General features: G+C 39.4%; 1 protein-coding gene across 4 annotated transcripts in view; it reads right to left on the bottom strand.

Moving 5' to 3' along the window:
- Positions 1 to 17525, bottom strand: part of EVC (EvC ciliary complex subunit 1) — a 50937-nt gene that overhangs the window by 14587 nt on the left and 18825 nt on the right. For all 4 annotated transcript variants that reach the window (XM_082051474.1, XM_082051472.1, XM_082051471.1 and 1 more), the window contains 3 exons: positions 16025 to 16123; positions 6924 to 7136; positions 415 to 524 (listed from right to left, as the gene is read on the bottom strand). In XM_082051474.1, coding sequence (XP_081907600.1) covers positions 415 to 524; positions 6924 to 7136; positions 16025 to 16123 — 422 coding nt within the window. The remainder of the gene's footprint in view (positions 1 to 414; positions 525 to 6923; positions 7137 to 16024; positions 16124 to 17525) is intronic.

Here is a 17525-nt window from a genome sequence, read left to right as displayed (position 1 = left end):
GATTGCAAGAGAAGAGTCATTATCATGCAAAGTGATGGTCAGTGGTATTGTAGTAGCAGAAAGCAAAGGCAGAGCTGAATGATGCTGGACTGAACATTTTATCTTGAAGGATATCCAACCTCAATGTGACATACAGAGTACAAAAAGAGGCTGATTCAAGATTAGAAATCACTCACAAACCTAGGAGCAGATACACAGAAAGAACACCACTTGACACTGTTTTTTCTACTTACCAGGAGTCATGATAACTTCTTTTTTCGATATTTAAGCCAAAAAGTAGAGTAACTGCCTCTCTGTCTGAAGATGCTCATAGTCCCTCAACACTGCTTTCCACAATGTAATGTACACAAGATTTTAACTGTGCATGCAGCAGTGTAGTTCTGCGCCACTGCTTACTGATAAAACCAAACTTACTCATCACTGAGGCATCCTAGTCTGCTTACGACACCTTGAATTATCTTCTCTTGTTTCTCAGACAGGCGCTTCTGCATCACAGCAGACAGAGCATATTCCTTTAGCCATAGCTAAAAGCAGGGGGGAAAAAATAGAATCATAAGGTACTCTGATTTCAGTCATTCCAGTCATCACATTATGAAACAGGCAGTTATTTGATATTATTTTGCTAAAATCAACCATCCTCCTCTTTCAAGTAAAAAATTCATGCTGAATTAAAATTATTCTACTTAGAAGTATTTTTTTCTCAATGGTCAAATTCTTACACAAAGCCCACTGAAAAGAAAGGGAGGCTTTGCAACTGTTTTGGATCAGCCCTGAGCTGTGTCTCCTACAGATTTTCTGGTTTCAGCAACAGAGGAACAAGGAAAAAAAAAAACAATATGGCACAAAATATTGCATCGACTGTTATCAGCAGGTTGCAGTGGGCTTTTTTTTTACTAGTAGAGAATGCAGTTTTTATTTTCACTGAACAAAATGAATGTATCATCTTCCACCACACTTTTGTGTATAGTACACAGTGCTAATAGTTAGAGATGGAGACTGTATGATTAGGTGCATAGACTGCAAGTTTACAGCTCCTTCAGGGTGATATTTAGATCAAAGAATTTAATCTCTAAATGTTTTGATGGATTTGCCATTAGACTGTAAACTAGTGGAGATACGGACTTCAGATTTTGTTAATTAATTAATTTAATTAATAATAAGCTGTAAAATTAAATGTTTTTAAGGCCCAAACTCTGTTACTGTGAGATGAAGAGTGTATTTTAGGCTACACTGGCAGCTGGACAAATGCAGGTTGCCTGCAGACATATGCAGTCCTAAATTAAATACAATACTCAGGCTCTCTGACAGCTTCACTTCAAGTTCTAGCCTCATTCCGAACACGAGGGAGGAGAGAGGGTCTACCTGTGAGCACAGAATTAACTCCCCTGGGAAATGCAGAACATTAAACTCACATCACCTTTGCCTTTAAAAAAAAAATGTCTTTCTTGGATAGTGCTTTCTCTGTGGTATACACAGCAACACATATAACTGACCCCTCTCCATGCAGAAAACTTTTCGAAAACACATGCTCCTGAGCAGGATGCCTGAGAAGGATGGGCAGCCAGCCAACAACAGGTGACAGATGGAGGAAGCTCAGCTGAGCATGAGTAGCACAGCCTGTAAGTCTGCACGGCACAGGGGAGCCCACCAGGCTGCTCTCAGGAAGAGCTGCAGGATGTACCCGTGCAGCCAGACTTCCACTGATTTGAGTCTAGGCAATTCTTAAAAATCAGAGTACAGCAGAGCACAGTGCCCTCTCTGATTGCATCCTGCAAGTGTCAAATTAAGGTCTATCAGGTCTCCAGGTATCATCATGACAGATGGCAAATACTCACTTGAAGTAATAACTGTATCAGTGTTGCCCTTCAGCAGCTCTGTGGATACAGTTTCCTAGTGTTTCACACATCTCTGCATATGCCTTGCAGATCCATCACATTGTGTATTTTAATGTCTCTTTCACCAATTAAAAGAAAGCCTCCTAATGACCTTTTACTTTCTAGAAGTACTTTCATTTTCAATGAGAGCCTGCTTGTGGCTCAGATGTGGCTTCTCAGCAGTTCTGGAAACATGGTTATTCACTGAGAAGTTGCTCTAGAAGGGCCTGTGTGCACACTTACCCTCAAACAGCATGTGGATTAAATCTGATGTAGATCACCAAGATGTTTTCTGAATTACAATTGAATTGGAATGGTAAATCATATAATATTGCAGCCAAGAACCCAAAATTTAACACCTCTGCTGCTATCGATACATCCTATCCAAAAAGGCACTCAGAATGATATCAAAGACAGGGATTGTAGTCTCTCTTCTGTTTATGAAGAAATAGTCTAATCCTGTAGTGGAGAACACAGAGTTTCTTGTACAGGAAAAGAATGAGTCACCTTTTCCATTGCAAGTGCATTTAAGGTAGGCTGTACACAAAATTGATAAAAGGCCTCTTCACCGCACCCCTCCCCACTCCCAACACCTATGGAAAGTTCAGAATACAGCAGAGTACATCAGCCGTATGAGTAGTAAGAGAACAAAGAGGAGAGGGATTATTACACATTTAAGATTGGATGATAATTAAGGAAGGCTGAGGTGTGAACCAAATACTAAACCAGTGTTTTGTCTCAAAAGCTATTAAGAAGATGATTAAGAATGGAGGGATCAGCTGGGAATAAACAGAATATTGTATGTTTTATAGGAAGCAACACTCCAGCAGCTTGCTGGGATGGGCTAGGGGGAGCTGGGTATTTTCTACCTCTGAAATACCAGAAGAACTTTCACACACAAGCACAAATGCAACAGCAAAGATCCTCTGGGAATTTTAATTTGAGGCTGCTGATGTACAGCTGAAAGCCAGTAAATCAGAGGCAACTATTTCATCAAGCTGGTTGGAAAGGTTAGGCTTTGTGCTTCACCGGTCTTCCAATGCTGGGTCAAGTCACCAGGTGCCTCTCCAAGCTTTCCCGTTCTTGGGGTGGTCTTACTTTGCCCTGAGACAACTCAGTATGGAGCAGAGAAAATGATGCTGCTGCATAGACTCAGCAGCTGGAAGAGAGGTTGGGCTCTCCGATTCCTGGATTTGACCAGTAACATCAGTGACAAATGCATAATAATAGGGGAGTAAAGCTCCAAGGAATGTCTGGCTCCTTGAAGAGTCATTCCAATCGCTATGAAAAAATGAGTATAAAATTAAGAGATAAGCAGATAACTGATTAACTGATAAAACTGATAAGTTTTATAAGATACTGGTTCTGCTTTCTGGGTCTCAAGAACAATGCAGAAATGGATGGAAATATCCTCACCCCTATTTTCTCTGTAAGCTTCTCAGTGTTTTGCTTCCTGGCAACAAGTCCATTACAAGATCTTCTGGAGGACTGCTAACATTAAGCATTACTCTCTGGCAATAAAGTTGAGGAATATGCCTTTGGTAGGTAATGAAACCCATAAAACATTTTAAGTTAGACTTCAGATACAATGGCAAATTAGACCCAAATAAGCCCACTCTTTTTTCTGCAGCTCTCAGTTTGACATTTTTAGGACAGATTCTCAGGAAATAGAAAGAAAGCAATTTCTTCCTAACAGCCTGTAGATGGGGTGTGATGCACACTGAATGCCAAGCAAGTACTTGATCCTGGTGCAGCTGACAGCTCCTGTAACCACTGCCCAGGCAGGAGAGCTGGGCTACAAAAATCATGAGGTAGTGGCTATGTGGGAAAACGCTCAGAATTTATCTTCATTAGTCATTTATTCTCATTTGCCTCACTCACTTCCTCAAGTGTATAAGACAAAAGTGAAATAAGAAACTGTTTTTTTCTTTTCAATTGTAAAAGAGATTATCTTCCCCCAAAGGACATAATATTCCAGACGTGTATAAATGCTAGGAAAGATAAAACTAAAAAAAAATAATGCAGTTCAAGTAAATGGGAAAAATGTCTTTTTGAGCCACCTTGAAAAGCATACATAAATACCTTGGTGAAAAGCATTCTGGTGTTAGATTACCCAAGTCTGTAAAGCAGGTTGACTATGTAACTCTTAATACAGTACATTTATCAAGAGACAAATGAAAGACATCTTCTGCTGGAAAATGTATGACAAATTAAAAGGCCTGTTAATATGAATGTTGATTTATGGATCTTCTGTCACATTCAGCACCATAACGTCTATGGAAACTCCTAAATGACATGATCACCTGCTACAAGTGCCTGATCTCTCTTCTTTTTTTAAGGTGGAAACCAAGCGCTCCTTTTTGTAGGATGCAAGTGTCAGCTTATTGCTTAAATGTGCATGCTGCTGCATTTATGCCAGGAAAGGGCCAAGAGATGCACTTTGCATTTGAATGTAATTTAATGAGTTGTGTGATATTTTCCAGACTCATTTATAAGTAAAATCTGCGAGCCTAGCTTTGGTAGAATAGCTGTCTCCCTGCACATGCTCTTTTTTCCATTTAGTTCAAACCACTTCCAAAAAGCCACATGCATTGAGTTAAAAAAGCTACTATTACCTAAGCTCAAGCAAAGAATATTGTATTGAAGGATCACACATTTTCCCCCTAGAATAAATCCTTGCCTCTTCTAGGAATTTATCCCAGAATCACTCCTCCTTAGGACTGCTCTGTCTGCCACTCAGGAAATTTTTTTGTTGAATAAAGCCCAACTGTAGTGCTGGTGACCCAGAGACCAGTGTGAGAACTCTGCTATTGCTAAGTGAATTCCTCTATAGCTCAGTAATTACTGTTAATGATGTCAGCAAACCCTCTACTGTTGTTGGTTTGTGGGTTTTTTGTTGTTGTTTGTGTGGTGGGGTTTTTTTGTTTTGTTTTTTTTCAGCTAGGAAGCCATCTGCTTTGTATTATGAATGCTACGGTACACTGAAAGTGATGGCAAGTCAAGTTTCTATTTTAAATAACCTATGCTTGGGCATAACTGGAACATCTGAATTCACATACAATGACTCCATCACACAGTTCTGCCCAAAGAGCTATTACCTAGCAACTGGGTGAACTAATCCTTTTAATCCCTTGAGGAAAAATCCCAGGGTGTGGTTTCTGCATAACATGCATAAACAGCATTTGTTGAACAAAACTTTAGATCTGAGATCTCCCGCTCTGTGAAGAGTCTCCTAGCTGTTAAACAATATTCTCTCTAGCCCTGAACAATTGCGGAGGTTCAATGGGACACTGGAAGGACCAGACCAGAGGTGCCCTAACACACACTCTGATTTCTGAGATTCATCATAACTTGCACACCAGAACCTCCTCCTTCTTGGACTGTGAATTTCAGTGACAGCAGATACCACCACGGTGCTTTGGGCTCCATGCACCTACTTGTACTACACCTACTAGTCCAGGCTGCTTGGAACATTCACATACAAGGGCAGGCAATTTGTGAACTCTTAGTGAATATGAAAACGAACAGCAACCTAGAAGTTTAAGCTTGCCAAGTCAGGAATTTACTCTCATCCTTGATAAAAAGGGGCAAAATACATTAAAAAAAGAGTGGAGGTCAGACATTGTTTCATTAACCACTGAATGTATAGGTATGCCAAATTCAAACACTAAGTGTCAGCCAGCAGTTCTAGAAAACACAAATGACCATGCTTAACCTAAGGCATGTGAGCAGACTCACTGGTAACAGTGGTCAGTCAGGGAGGTCCATGCTGTATAACTCCAGATTAAGGAAAATAGAGAAGAAAAAAAGAAAATGGCTAAGACTTTCCAATGAAAATTTTTACTTTTATATTCCCAAGGGTGTTCTAAAACCACCGGTCAGCAAACCACTCTACCAGATTCAGTAGGAAGTCCATAGTTTCCTGAATCATGGGGTTTTATGGAAGAACCCTAAATAAGAGTGGGTTAGAAAGTGAAACACCTTATAGCAGTCTGTAATAATTAGGGACTCAGTCAGCACCTTATTAATCATGTGCTGGATTGTCCAGGCACTTTGGACAATGAGGCTGGGGAAAAAACATGTGTTAAAGAACTCTGCCAACTCTTTATTTAGGAAGCTCTAATTAGGGATGTCAAAGTCATTCTCACTGGGGGGCCCATCAGCCTCGCAGTTGCCTTCAAAGGGCCAAATGTAATTTTAGGACTGCAGGAGTAGTTACATTTATATAGTCCTAAAACTACATTTGGCCCTTTGAAGGCAACTGCGAGGCTGATGTGGCCCACAGAGAAAATGAGTTTGACACCCCAGCTCTGTATGTTGCAGCACACACTTGACATTTGTGAAGGGGCATACCTGCGTATGTGGAAGGTATTCCTTTGACCTGTATGTCTCATGTTAACAGAGACATAGTTCTGCATGAATAAACTGAAGGTATATTTGAGTTCCAGTCTAACTTTGAAGATACCTGCCTCCCCATTTACTGTTGTTGCTTTACTCCTCTCGTGTTAATGCCTCCTATGCTGGGCATAAACAGAGCAGGAAAGCTGGATGTGTGTTTCTTTACCTTCTCAGAGTAAAGAATAATTTTTATATAAAGAGTGTCCCATATGTCTCCAATTATTATAGTATTAATACATTAAAATGATTAAGAAATATTTATTGTTGTAAGGCCTCCTCTCCTGTAAAGTGGATTCATATGTATCCTCTCCAAACAGTCCACATGAAGGCTTTTTTTGAACTGCTTGTGTAGATGCTCAAGAGTTAAGAACATCAGATAGCAGCCCTGCCAGAAAATGTTTATGTGCTGACAAAGCTGTCAAACACTGTGGACAGATGTTCAGTAATCACTGGCTGACTCTTCTAGGCAAGTCTACACGCACAGCATTCTATAATGCATGTCAAACTGTCCATCTCGAGTCTGGATTTGTGTCTGCACTTGGGCTGTGTATTTATACACAAAATACTCCTCATAGATAAATATTTTAATAATTTTTTTTCCATATCCCTGCTTTCAGACCCTGGGGTCCCAGGACATAATACGGGTCTTACCTTTTTTTCTTGCAATAGCTGTTCCTGGTAAAGCTTCCAGCGTCTCTGGTGGTGTGTCTCCCATTTCTCCAGCTGAGGGACCAAATTCTCCTGCCATTCCTCTTTCAGAAGCTCACATTCTCTTACAGAAAGACCAGTCACAACAGGCAGGGTCTGAAGAAAAAGCTTCGTCACCAGTTCCGCTAAAGCATGGGAAGCTTTAGTGTACAGCTCCTAACAGAGGGACAAAGAGAGACAGAGCCAGAGAGGTGAGAAAGTGAACCTTTGGAGCTGCTTCATCACATGTCTCCGAGATGCCAGTGAAGGAACCATGTTCCACTGAAGACACTGGGCCACTGACCGACCCTTAGAGCTAAAATCCAATGCCACTAGAACTTGAGTTTAAAAGATCAGGCTTTGTAGATGCAACAACTTAATTTTTTTGGCTCAAGGCACACAAGGGTATTTAAAATGCAACAGTGGCATGAGGATGAGATCTTGAATCCTAACTGTTGCAGTACAGTACAAATAATATCTTGTTTTATTGGCTGTTGCAATGTAGTGTAAAAACACTTATTTTGGAGGTTGCTGTGGAAACAATGTGGTGTAGCACGACACCTCATAGGCACATTTTCAAAGGTGCTGATACGAACTCAATGAAGGCAAGGAAGAAGGAAGAGTTAAAAAAACAATACGGCATTTAGTTAGACAAAACTGACAGTAACCATGTTTAATAGTTGGTTCTTCAAAATATGACACTCTTCAATGCCTTCTGGAAAGACAGAATTATTCAAATTCCTTCTGATACAGAATGAGTTCAAGCCTAGGAAAACAAACACCTTCCAGTAGTTTCATTAAAACTAGTCCCATATGAGTGCATTTCAATTCCTGGGGCTGTTTCACTCTCAAGAAGAGTTGGGGTGATTTAGGTGGCATCCAAGCTAAGAAGTCTGTTCAAAACACATAATTTCACTGTCAAATATGAAGTGATGACAAGAGCTGTGTTTGCAAACCTGCTACAATTTGAGATGGTCCCTGAGGAGAAGGTGTGAGGGCAGGTAGCTTTCCCCAGCAGAAAAAACAAAGACACATCAGAGAGGTCACATGGACACTGCTGTATCTCAGCAGGGGTAAAAGCTATTTTTGTGTGAGTTCCATGTGGTCTTACCAGTCCAAAAAGCTTTATTGCCTACTTGGTTTTGCTTTCATTGTAAATCAGTGTTAGCCCTGTTGAAAACACTTATACTTCTTTCTCTTCCTTACAATATAGCTAATACTTTTAAAACTCTTCTCAGCATTCCTCTTGCAAAAATAAGCTAAGCCTTCTAGCTGTTGCCATTTTTTGAATATTGGTTTAATTACAATCTCTTAAGTGATCAAAATCTGGAACTTCTCAATAGAAACACTGATATTTATCTAAATGTCAAAACCATTTATCTGCAGCTCATAGACATGAAATGTTCTGGTGGACTTGTCTTTTTCTGGGAGACACACTGGTATAATGTACTATTGTTCAGAATCCATTCCGACTGCTACATGTGGTATCATAAAAGAGAAAATAAGACAAAAAAAACCCAAACCAAAGCAAAAAAACCCATAATACACAACACAATGAATGGGCAGATTTCTTAAAAAACTTCGTATTTCTCATTTGTTTTTAAAATATCCAAACTGTGCACTGAATACTAAATTACTATTTTCTTCCTGGGATCCCTCTAGGATGCTAATCACCAGATTAATGAACTGTTTCACAAACAATACATAGCTTATCTTAAGAGCTTCCTGCAGTAAATTCTTCTTAAGGATAAAATTGAGGCACAACACTATCAGAAGTGTTCACTACACCTTCCAGATAAGCTATCTTGATTTTTTTCCACTCTTAGCTGTTCAAAGCAGGTAGGATTTTCTGAATCCAATGCCCATTGGCTTTGTTTAATCTCAAAGTGTTTTGAATTCTTGTGAACTGGGCTACAGATTCCCTGAAATTGGGTAGTGGGTTTAAGTATGAGAATTAGTTAAAGACTCAACCATTAGATACTTCATTTCTGGTAACGTTTCTCCCATTTCTAGCAATTGTTCATAATCTGAACGCGACAGTATCACTGGGGTAATGTTTGCTACATCCTGTGCTGATCTCCACTACTCCTTAACTATTAGTTACCAGTTCCTGTTACATTTATACCACCTTAATCACCAGTGTAGTTGTGGGCCTGGCTTAGCTTGCCAACACTTCCCCAAAATGGTTTGCTTGAATTCTCTCTTCTGATGCTTTTTATTTTAAAATTAAAGCCTCCAAATGCTGGGATTTAATATAAGCTCAAAGAACCCATGTTTCTAATCTCTGTGTCCCATACAACATTTAAAGAACGGTCACTCTATCTCTGTAAATCAGCTCTCTTCAGAGCTTTACTAGCCTTTCAGGACAAGTTAATTCTTCTTTCACTGGGTGTTCATGGATATAAGAATTTCTCTTGGGTCTGAAACAATTTATAAGCAGTCTAGAGAAGTCTGTGGCATTTCTACTACAATCTCAAAAGATCTCAGGCTGGGTTGTTATACAGAGTTCCACCTATGGCAGCTAAATCACTTTGCAACACATTTTGCTGCAGAACTGATAGCATTTTTCTGGCACACAGACAGTTCTGTATTATTATTTACTAGGAAATCTTTTGCACAGAACATAAAGAAGGTATTTTGCTACTTGCCTTCACACCATTTTGTTTAAAGACCAAGTGAATAGAGTTCTGCTTGCACTCCCTGCAACTTTAAATTATATTGTGCACTTTGGCACTACCAGAGTGGGTACATAGTTACCAAGGAAAAATGTGACTAGGTCCCATTCCTACAAAATTAGTTACCTACATCACCTCATTAATGTGATGGGTCAAGTTATTTTTAGATCAAGGGTGCTTGACGATTTGTTTGCAAAATATTTAATGGTCCTCTGCTGAAAGTGGTGTAGGAAAGTGCGATTAGAATTCCAGGAGCAGTTTTTCAAATCAGCAGTCCCTTCAAAAATAAAAATCCTGGGTGAATACATGGAAGAGAAGCAGGACTAACCAGTATGTTCTTTACAACTCACGTAAGTTGCAAACTGGCATGCAAAGCAACAGGAAGCCTGGAAGTCCCTGGGATGGTGGTTTTTGACAGGGCTGAACACTTTCCTTTAAAGTTCTGGTAGAATTTCTCCTCTGTATAGCACACCAATCCTGCCCTTACTGGTCTCATCAGTGGTCCAGGATCACAAAACAAACCACTGTTGGTGATGAATACTGAAATACTACCCTCTCGTCAGTGTTCAGGGAACCACTGGCCGCTGGTTTCTTCAATCTGAAGACATAATCATATGGACATCAAACTCCAGCCCCTAACACAACAGCCTGCTCTACCCAGAGGACACACATCAGGTACAACATGATGGCTACACTGTCTAATGCGGCACTTGAAAAAAATGCAGTCAAATGGCCTTGTAAAATCTGGCAGGGGAAATGGTAACTCTACGTTTAGGAAATATTGCACGTGTAACTGGATTCTACCAAAGCAACTCACGCTAACAAAATAGTTCAAAACTATTTGTATTCTAAGGAATGTACTTGATCTGAAACAGTAATAAAGTCTGTGAACAAGGACATTGCACTTCCTACTATAAAGCTTTTTTTTTTTTCCCACAGGAAAAAAAAGAAAACCATTCCAAAAATCCTGCTGCTTCCAGGATCTTATTTTTGGACTAAAGCTCCTACAAAACAGTCCTTACAAGCTTCCTGATAAACCATCTCTTGTTTTTAGGACTTTTACTTAATGAAATTTATTCAAATTGATTCCGTTAATAGAATAGCTGATTGCGATGTTGAATGAACCTGTTTGTAGTACCTGGCAGTCAATCTCAAAGCTTTTTAAAAAATCTCCAGAGAAATTCATCAAGCATAAAGAAATACCATGAGGCATATGCAGAAATAAAATGGGCTCAGATTAAAACAGAGTGCACCTGCATTTCAAACAAGGCAACAAACATATAGTTTTGACAAAAAACAGGGGAAATACACAGTTTATCAGATTTCACCACAAAACCAAATAACAATATTAATGCTCACCCTCAAACCCAAATGATTAAAAGGTTTCTACATGCAGATGAAAATACAGTGAATAATGAAACTGTGAAGCCGGAAAATATATTTAGAAAAGCTGGCTGTACTGTATTTTAAATGCCAGCCACTGCCTAGTATATATTATCTCCAAGAGGCAACCATATAGCCATTTGTTAACTTATGACAGCTATTTGTTACCTTGGGATACAATAGCATTTCATTATAATAATTAAGATTTCTGGTCAAAGCTGTAGAACACACTTGCGTGGATCTCCAGAATCTCAACGGCTAGGGCACTTGTTTAGGAGGTTAGAGATTCATGTACCAACCCATACTGTATCTTATTAGCATGACCTAATAAAAAAAAGTACTATTTCCATGCATTAAAAAAGAAGGTTCAGTGAAATTCTAGTTTTGCCCCCTCACTGGTCCTTGATTTATGGAGAAGGTTGTTTCACTCTTCTCTTTCTGTACCTCCTTTTTAGAAATGTACCTTTGTAGTCATGGTTATGTCCTTTACTAAATCTAACTATTAATAAATTGTGAATTCATATAGTGGTAAAATACATTTTCTTATGCAATAAGGTAAGAAGCAAACTTCAGAATGAAGGCTATCCATATCATGTATCTTGTACCAGCTTTGACTGAAAAGACTAGATCAAATTTAATCAGTCCCCAAGCCCAGAACTAGATTGAGCTTGCATGGTAAGAGTTCACAAATTTAATCTATTAGATTATACTGTCTTTTAGCCTTTTGGGGGTAAGTCACAGGGCAAAATTTGCAAAAGTAAGCATGTGAGCTGGAGGTCTCTTGATATGGATTTCCACCTGAGACAAGCTGTGGATGACTCACCTTGAAAAGCAAGTATGTCTGGATACCTAAAAATGCCGTCCCCTCCATGAAAAGCATCCCTAATCATCTCTCATGTTAATGAAATCACATAAGGAAAATAATTAAAGAGTAAGTCTCTAACAACCTGTACTATTTATTTTGACAAAGATAATTTTTCCCCTTTTATTAACAAAGGAAAAAATAGAATACTTTGCTTCAACCTCACATTCATGTTTATCCATTCATAACATGTTTATTCCTTGCCTGTTGATAATATTCATTACTTAATAGCTTTTAGTCTAGATTTTTGTGCATTTCTATGTTCTGTCAAGTCAAATTAAATAACATTCTGGTGAGCTGCTATCAGCAAAGAGGAATTATAAATGACAGTAAATTGTGTGGGTTTTTTGGTTTTGATGTTATGGCTGACGAAAAATAATTATCTTACCATAGACTGTGTAATATTTAGCTGTTAATTGATTTCCTTTTGTGCAATCTGCATGTTTGTTTTCTTAGTAATGAACTGCTAACCACCAACTTCTTTTCACTTCTCCCCTCCCTACTGGAATAAGGTAGTTCACAGGTAAAAAAGGAGAAAGAAAAGATTAAAGGTTGATTAACATCTGATATCTTACACTTGGGAAAGACTTGCAAGCAGTTAGCCATTCATCTTTTCAAGAGATCATAAGAAACAGAACAGGATATATTGGGGACAAGGGGGCACTTTCTGTAAAAGAAAATTATGGTAAAATCCTTGCAATTGAAAAGCTACCCAAGTCAAAACAGAACTGTTACTGCGACACAATATCCCTTGTGTATGGGCTAACTCTGCAGACTGTGTTTATGAAAACATGAGGCTGAGCCATTCAATTACCTCTCATGCAATTCCTCCTTCAGTTATGATATACTGTGATAATCAAAATCACTTGCCCCCATACCTCAGCTTGCACCTCAAAAATTAGTTACGGACCCTGTGTCTATACACAGATCATTCACCTACAGCGCACTATTTTAATCCACTGCTATGGCTAAAAAGTCCTACGCTCTCCTCCAAATATAACTTGTTCATTCATTTCAGGCATCAACAGATTCCATTGACCTTGGTTAAATAATTTAAATCAATTTATTCATGTGTACACAAAACAAACCTACTCAATTATTCTATGCAAATACAGTCAGCTTCCAGATCATTGCATTTTTACATATTTATTCACCAATTTGGATAACTCTTCGATGTACTGTAGCACTGCAGGCTGCAGTAGTGCTAGAGGGTTATATATATCCCTCTTGGTGAACTCATAAACTGTTTAAAAGGGGAAAAAGAGAAAAAATAAGTAACGCCTAGAAATTTGGGAATGGCTTAGAAGAACATTGTCAGAACAAGGTATGGATCTTCTCCCACAAGTGAGCTGCACTTACAGGTAAGGGACATCTTTTCTTCTATCCCCAGGATATTAACTGCTTCCCCATTTGGTCAAATGGTGACCTTTCCCTTATATTTTAATATCACCTCTTGCATTGAAGTTCTCTTTCTACTTATTCATGGAACGAAGCCTGTCAGGCTTGCTTCCCTGGTGTTTATACTAGGACAAACCCAGGTAACTGTTGAAATAAGTCATTCTAGCATACAACTGAAGGAGGAATGGAGGGCCTAAACCTTCTATCACATATAAGCCTTTATCACATATGAGACCTTGCAAGGTCTTTTTGCCTTGGTTAAAAAAAAACAAAGCAGGTGTAATGGCCTTCAAATAAACCATCTAAGGACCATAAGCTTAGAGCAACAGCTGGGAACTTGGGCTTCTGAACTTGGTCGACTGTATTTTCAGAGTGTAACCCTTGGGAACTATGTACTGCCTGTCTTCCTTGAGGGTTTATTCTGGTTTGTCATCTACAGTGCAAGTTTTGACACAGTACTTAAACAGGGGTGGATGGTTTAGGAAGGCGATCTAGAATGTAGGCATCTGTATGCTCTACAACACATGCTTTGAAAGCTGCTGGAAACTGCTCTTAGCCGAAGGTATGCCTGAGAACAGGACCTAACTCTAGCTAACTGGATATTATGCATCTCTCTAACAGTGGAGCCGTTAGAGTACATGAACTTATTTGGATATTACTCCAGTCACTCATATGAACCAACACAGCTGCTCTTTACTAGCACAGAAGAAGAGAGCTGTCTACTGGTGAATTTCTTTTCTTGCCTTCTAGCTATTTAGTAACACATGCTTGCAGTTATGGAAACATGGAGAATAAGTGAATAATAGAATATTTAACTAAATCCTTAATGTCTCCATGGGTATCTTGCCTTCCTGGCTGGTAGCAGCAGCTCCTCCCTAGCAGAAACCCAGAGAAACTAAGTGGAGGGGCAAAGCCCTGATGCCCAGGGAAAGGCTGCTTCTTGTTCAAGCTGCACTTCCACTCAAAGTGTGGAGGGGCAGAGAAAAGCAAAGGCATTATGGTTGTGAAACAGAACTCCTTCCCTTAATGGCAAATCTACTTTTGCTTTTATACCCTAGGTAATGGACACCATGTGTAACTACTGCACTTCCCTCAGCTGTAGAAATCAGAACAGCTCCATTTACCTACAGCAGGGCTATGCTCATTTGCATTTTCTCTTCCTTCTAGATTATCCTAGAAACAGTATGCTCTCCTAAAACAGTCTGTCGTATTTGTATTTAGGATTAAAGAGAAAAAGTGCAGTTGTTCATTATAACGGCACAATAAAAATGTTTTATTATTTGGAAAAAAAAATTAGAAATTAAGATCTGTGGACCCTCATTCAACAGATGTCAGTTGGATCACAATACTTGCAGTTTTTCATGTGTGGCAGTGTTTGTTTGGGTCTAGGAATAAGAGAGCAGCTGCAATACGGAATATAATGGCTTAGAGTTGGGTGAATTGGCAGAGTTCAAGTTTGTGCAGCTCTCCTGGCAACTTGGCAATTCTAGAAACACTTAACTCACCCACACTGATTTTTCTTTAATGGAAAAGAAAATTTAGCTAGCACTGCTGAAAGAAATAGGATTTTGAGTCTGATCTTAGTGTCACTAAAGCAGAGTCACAAAGGAAAGGAAAATAAAGGAAAATTTCACAAATGAGGTATAACTGTGCAGGGTAAAAAAAAAAAATTTAGTCTCCAGAGACTTCATGTGAATTGAGGAAGGTGGTGGAGTAGTTAAGAACTCTGGAGAATGGACTGTGTGTAGTAGTATCAGCAGGCATGTTGACTTCTCTTTGTACAATTAATCTACTCTTGATTCACTGGCATACCCCTCCAAGCAAACTTTTCCTCTCTAAAGCAGTAGATCTTTTCAAATATCCTGTTGCTTGCACTATTACATAAAACCAAAACTATTTGTTCTAAATTCAGTAGCTTTATTTTTTTATCAACTGAATTGGAAAAAGTGCATTTGGACTAGTGCTAATTAAGATTGTGTGGGTATCTTCTCCTAATGTGATAGGGACAACAAGTTTCTTTAACACCTTGATCTGGTCTTAATTAATCATGACAATGATCCGGTTGATTTGAAAGTGATTAGTTCCAGCCTAATTAAAGGTCACTGCTGGCTATAGTTTTGGGCTTCATCAGATAAATCATGCTATCTTATTTTTTCGGTTCAGACAGAAAATAATTAAAGATGACGCAAAGGCATGAAGCGTCTACATATTCTCAAAATCAGTAACACAAAGAAAGATAAAAGTATTACTCACACCAAAGATCTGAACTTATTTCAGGGAACTAAATAGCGTCAAAACAATTTCTCTGAGAGGAAAAGAGGTGAGAAGTTTATTTTTGGAGATGTAGTGAAGTTAACTAAGAATAGTATCATCCTACTGTGTGCAGAGGAGATAATTATGCTATATAAATGAAGCCTCTCTCCTGGTAGCAATGCCAGACATTGTATGCTCTCAACATCATAGCAGCCTTGTCAGGCACCCAGGTAGCACATTTTGGCAGACGACGTAGGCATTTTCTGACTAATACGAGGTTAGGAAACATAATGTGTTAGGAAGGTAATGGAAAAGGCAAGCTAATGTGGAAGACTGTCCTGTCTCCACCTCCTGATTTGCCAGCCTCGCTTCCCAGAGCTGCCATGATCTCTCCTGCAATTCCCCAATCCTCCCTGAGGCCTGACATTGTGTAGTGGGATTAGAGGGTCTTCAGAATTATTTTAGTGAATGACACATATCACTAGAGGTGGCACCTTATAGAGATCAGCAACAGTCTCTGTGCTCTTGTAGTCCTCCTCCTCCTCCAGTTCCCACTGTGCTTGCCAATGCTTCTCTAACAGTCCATGATAAGCCTAAAGGAAACAAAATAGGTATATTTAAACAGTTGAGAAGGTTTTGCTAGCTTCTTGTGATCCTTCCCTTCCCTGAACCCCTTCCCATGTACCATCACAATAGTGTTTATCTGGAACCATGACTGAGAGGGAAATGAAACTTGCCTTACCTCCTAAATTTCAGCATATATCCAGTCTTGAGTATGAAACTCCATAGCCTTAGCAATGAGGTTAAATAGTATGTACCTAATACTGGACAACATGTGAAAAGATCTGATTTGCGACCTGCTTTCCTGTGTACGAATATCATTTCATCATAGCCAGTACTGTGAGGTGCAGAACAGCCAGATACCTTAGTTACAGCTATATAATACTGTACAAGGCTTTTGCACTGGAGCTGGTCACCATGTCCCACGGTACTGTCAGATGGCACTCAGCTTAAGCAGCTGATCTATGACTTGGTCCTGATTTGGTCCTTAGTCACATGTTTTAGAAAGATGCAATTTTTTTCGTCAAGCCAGGACTGTGCTATGTTGACAGGTTAATGTGCTGTAATGGAAGACTGAATTTCACAAAAAACATCTCATTCTATAGACTAATGAGTGGTCATATGCATAAATATGTCATGTTTTGATTTAAACTGCCAAGTGCCCTCCTACATTCCTGTGGTAAATATGGCTTTCTTCATTAGGTATGTCCTATCGCAACAGGCCCTGCTTAAAAGTCTGTCCTCACCTTTCTTATAGGCCCCTTTTAAGAACTCAAAGGTCACATTCAGGTCTCCCCGGAGCCTTCTCTTCTCCAATCTGAACAACACAAACTCTCTCAGCCTGTTCTCACAGCAGAGCTGTTCCAGCCCTCTGATCATTTTTGTGGCCTTTTCTGGCCCCTCTCCAACAGGCCCATGTCTTTCCTGTACTGAGGGCTCCAGAGCTGGATGCAGCACTGCAGGTGGGGTCTCACCAGAGCAGAGTAGAGGGGCAGAATCACCTCCCTTGACCTGCTGGCCACACTGATTTCGATGAAGCCCTAGATATGGTTGGCGTTTTGGGCTGCAAGTGCACACGGTCAGCTCATGTCCAGATTGTTAGTCTACAGGTTAACTAAGCATATTTGTTAGCTTTCTAAGATATACAGAAAAGAGCGTCTCTTGCTCAAAGCTGTGCGGCTCTAACTTTGGTGGGGGGGAGGTCTTAATACAAAATTTCTAAGCTTTGTTTAATGAGGCTGAGATGTATCCAAGAGTTTTAAAAAGCTGTGTATAAGGAAAATACATTCACGAGTGCTCAATGGCTACAAAAATGTGTGACAGAATTATTTGCCTCAAGTTATGAAAAGTCAAAGAAGTAAAATGTGCTCTACTGTTTTGAAGTGCATGAAACCTTTTTTTTTTTTTTGAACTGAAGTGTTGCCGGACAGGTGT

This window comes from Streptopelia decaocto, assembly GCF_964273445.1.
Source record: "Streptopelia decaocto genome assembly, chromosome: 4".
NCBI classification, from domain to species: Eukaryota; Metazoa; Chordata; class Aves; order Columbiformes; family Columbidae; genus Streptopelia; species Streptopelia decaocto.
This window is presented reverse-complemented; position numbering and strand designations above follow the sequence as displayed.